Source organism: Rutidosis leptorrhynchoides, chromosome 4 (genome assembly GCF_046630445.1).
Source record: "Rutidosis leptorrhynchoides isolate AG116_Rl617_1_P2 chromosome 4, CSIRO_AGI_Rlap_v1, whole genome shotgun sequence".
Lineage (NCBI taxonomy): Eukaryota > Viridiplantae > Streptophyta > Magnoliopsida > Asterales > Asteraceae > Rutidosis > Rutidosis leptorrhynchoides.
The window spans coordinates 113641639-113645738 of record NC_092336.1 but is presented as its reverse complement, the minus strand read 5'-3'; the positions used below and the strand labels follow the sequence as shown (position 1 = coordinate 113645738).

The following is a 4100-nucleotide window of genomic DNA, read 5'->3' as shown; positions in this document are numbered from 1 at the left end:
CGAAAAAACGACGTCTAGATGACCATTTTAGAAAAACATACTTCCACTTTGAGTTTAACCATAATTTTTGGATATAGTTTCATGTTCATAATAAAAATCATTTTCTCAGAATAACAAATTTTAAATCAAAGTTTATCATAGTTTTTAATTAACTAACCCAAAACAGCCCGCGGTGTTACTACGACGGCGTAAATCCAGTTTTACGGTGTTTTTCGTGTTTCCAGGTTTTAAATCATTAAGTTAGCATATCATATAGATATAGAACATGTGTTTAGTTGCTTTTAAAAGTCAAGTTATAAGGATTAACTTTTGTTTGCGAACAAGTTTAGAATTAACTAAACTATGTTCTAGTGATTACAAGTTTAAACCTTCGAATAAGATAGCTTTATATGTATGAATCGAATGATGTTATGAACATCATTACTACCTTAAGTTCCTTGGATAAACCTACTGGAAAAGAGAAAAATGGATCTAGCTTCAACGGATCCTTGGATGGCTCGAAGTTCTTGAAGCAGAATCATGACACGAAAACAAGTTCAAGTAAGATCATCACTTGAAATAAGATTGTTATAGTTATAGAAATTGAACCAAAGTTTGAATATGATTATTACCTTGTATTAGAATGATAACCTACTGTAAGAAACAAAGATTTCTTGAGGTTGGATGATCACCTTACAAGATTGGAAGTGAGCTAGCAAACTTGAAAGTATTCTTGATTTTATGTAACTAGAACTTGTAGAATATATGAAGAACACTTAGAACTTGAAGATAGAACTTGAGAGAGATCAATTAGATGAAGAAAATTGAAGAATGAAAGTGTTTGTAGGTGTTTTTGGTCGTTGGTGTATGGATTAGATATAAAGGATATGTAATTTTGTTTTCATGTAAATAAGTCATGAATGATTACTCATATTTTTGTAATTTTATGAGATATTTCATGCTAGTTGCCAAATGATGGTTCCCACATGTGTTAGGTGACTCACATAGGCTGCTAAGAGCTGATCATTGGAGTGTATATACCAATAGTACATACATCTAAAAGCTGTGTATTGTACGAGTACGAATACGGGTGCATACGAGTAGAATTGTTGATGAAACTGAACGAGGATGTAATTGTAAGCATTTTTGTTAAGTAGAAGTATTTTGATAAGTGTATTTAAGTCTTTCAAAAGTGTATAAATACATATTAAAACACTACATGTATATACATTTTAACTGAGTCGTTAAGTCATCGTTAGTCGTTACATGTAAGTGTTGTTTTGAAACCTTTAGGTTAACGATCTTGTTAAATGTTGTTAACCCAATGTTTATAATATCAAATGAGATTTTAAATTATTATATTATCATGATATGATCATGTATGAATATATCTTAATATGATATATATACATTAAATGTCTTTACAATGATAATCGTTACATATATGTCTCGTTTAAAAATTATTAAGTTAGTAGTCTTTTTTTTTTTTACATATATAGTTCATTGTTAATATACTTAATGATATGTTTACTTATCATAGTATCATGTTAACTATATATATATATATCCATATATATGTCATCATATAGTTTTTACAAGTTTTAACGTTCGTGAATCACCGGTCAACTTGGGTGGTCAATTGTCTATATGAAACATATTTCAATTAATCAAGTCTTAACAAGTTTGATTGCTTAACATGTTGGAAACATTTAATCATGTAAATATCAATCTCAATTAATATATATAAACATGGAAAAGTTCGGGTCACTACACCTTCGGCACCCTTCGGACAGTCAACATGAAGCTCAATCCTAAGAAGTGCTCGTTCGAGGTAGAAGAAGGAAGATTCCTAGGGTACTACATCACTAAGAAAGGAATCTTAGCAAACCCAGAGAAAGTGGACAAGCTACAGCAACTCAAAACTCCAACCACGGTCAAAGAAATGCAGAGCTTAAACGGGAAGCTAGCGTCATTAAGCCGTTTTCTGTCCAGGGGGCTGAAAAGCAGTTACCTTTCCTTAAAGTTATAAAAGGATGTTTGGGAGCGAAAAAAATAGTATGGACAAAAGAAGCGGAACGAGCTTTCGTAGACATGAAGGCACACATAGCTAATCTGCCAAGCCTTACGTCTCCAAAGATAGGGGAAACACTCTATCTCTACCTAGCAACGTTCAAGGAATGCATCAGCGCGGTACTAGTAGTAGAACGAGAAAGGGTACATGTCCTCATATACTTTGTAAGTCGGGTTCTACACGGTGCGGAAGTTAACTACCCAGAGCTTGAAAAGCTCACACTCGCCTTAGTTCACACTGCCAGGAAACTACGAAGGTACTTTCAAGCTCATCCTGTCATTGTGTTAACTAACAAGCAAATCAAGCAGGTACTTATGAAGCCAGAAAAGTCGGGTCGAATGGCCAAATGGGCCATAGAACTCGGGGAACATGACATTGATTTCCAAGCTCGTCATTCAATCAAGGCCCAAGTGCTAGCAGACTTCATGGCAGAAACAACAATGACAAACGAAAAGAGTAACTCCACCTTCGCACAAATTATCACTCCGTCTGTCGAAACGGAGGAATGGAAATTGTTCACTGACGGAGCTTCTAGCTCTGATGGCTCAAGGGCAGGGCTTATGTTAATTAACCCAGAGGGACAGGAGTTCACATAAGCGCTACGCTTCGAATTCAACACGACCAACTACGAAGCAGAATATGAAGCTCTGCTCGCCGGACTCAGGATAGCCAAAGAAATGAAAATTGAGCATTTGCAAGCCTTTGTGAATTCCCAACTCGTTTTCAACCAGGTTCTAGGTGTCTTCGAAGCAAGACAACCCACCATACAACTTTACTTGTCAAAGGTCAGGGAATTAGTGGAAAGCTTCAGAAGCTTCACCATCGAACATGTGAGAAGAAGTCAGAACAAGAAAGCAGATGCTCTGAGCAAGCTAGCCTCCATCACCTTCGCACACTTAGCAAAAGAAGTATTAGTAGAAGTGTTAGAAAGAAGGTCCATCGAAGTGTAGGAGGTTCATGACTTAATCATTGAAGAAGAAAACACATGGATGAAGCCACTGAAGGAATACTTGGAACTTGGAATCTTGCTCGAAGATAAGAAGGAAGCACGAAAGATCCGAATCAAAGCACCGTCATACAAAGTAATGAATGGAGCCCTGTACAGAAAATCTTTCCTTACCCCTTGGCTTCGATGTGTCGGACCAAATCAAGCTTCGATGATCATCAGAGAAATGCATGAAGGTATATGTGGGCTCCCTTCCGGACCAAGGTCAATCTTGGCAAAAATACTAAGGATGGGGTACTATTGGACAACCATGTACGAAGACACATTCACACTTTTAATAACCTGTGAGCCGTGTCAGATCCACGCTAAAGTTCAAAAACAGCCAAAGCAAGAGTTGATATCGGTGCTTTCAGCATGGCCTTTCTCAAAATGTAGCATAGATATAGTAGGTCCGCTCACCGAAGCATCAGGAGGCTATAAATGGTTGGTTGTTGCAATAGCCTACTTCACAAAGTGGGCGGAAGCAAAACCACTGAGCACCACGACTGGGAAACATATAGAAAAGTTCATCTGGGAGCATATCGTGTGTTAGTTCGGGGTACCCCAAGAGATTGTTTCGGATAATGGGAAACAATTCGCCGAAGGCATCTTCCCAGGGTTTTGTGAGAAATTACAGATAAAGCAAACCTTCACCTTTGTTTACCACCCACAAGGGAACGGACAGGTTGAAGTGACCAACAGGGATATCTTGAAAGGCCTCGAGAAGCGATTGGGTAAATGCCACCAAGGATGGATGGAAGAACTCCCCCTAGTTCTATGGGCTCACCGAACCACACCCAAAAGGAGTAACGGAGAATGTGACGACCCGGAAGTTTCCGACCAAATTTAAACTTAATCTTTATATGATTTCGACACGACAAGCAAAGTCCGTAAATTTTAGTCTCAAAATTTTTGGAACTGTTTATATAAATACATTTGTCCTCGACTGTTCCCGACGATTCACGAACAAATCGTTTGTAAGTAAATATATATAATACTTACAAATATATAATATTTAATATGCAAACACTTATTATATAATGTATTTATATTAAATTATATAAA

General features: G+C 37.0%; 1 protein-coding gene across 1 annotated transcript; it reads left to right on the top strand.

Annotated features, from left to right (window-relative positions):
* The first annotated feature begins 2070 nt into the window (after positions 1-2070).
* LOC139840922 (uncharacterized) lies at positions 2071-2646 on the top strand. Its single transcript, XM_071831161.1, has one exon. It carries the CDS (start codon positions 2071-2073, stop codon positions 2644-2646), a length of 576 nt encoding a protein of 191 aa, XP_071687262.1.
* Positions 2647-4100: the final 1454 nt, after the last annotated feature.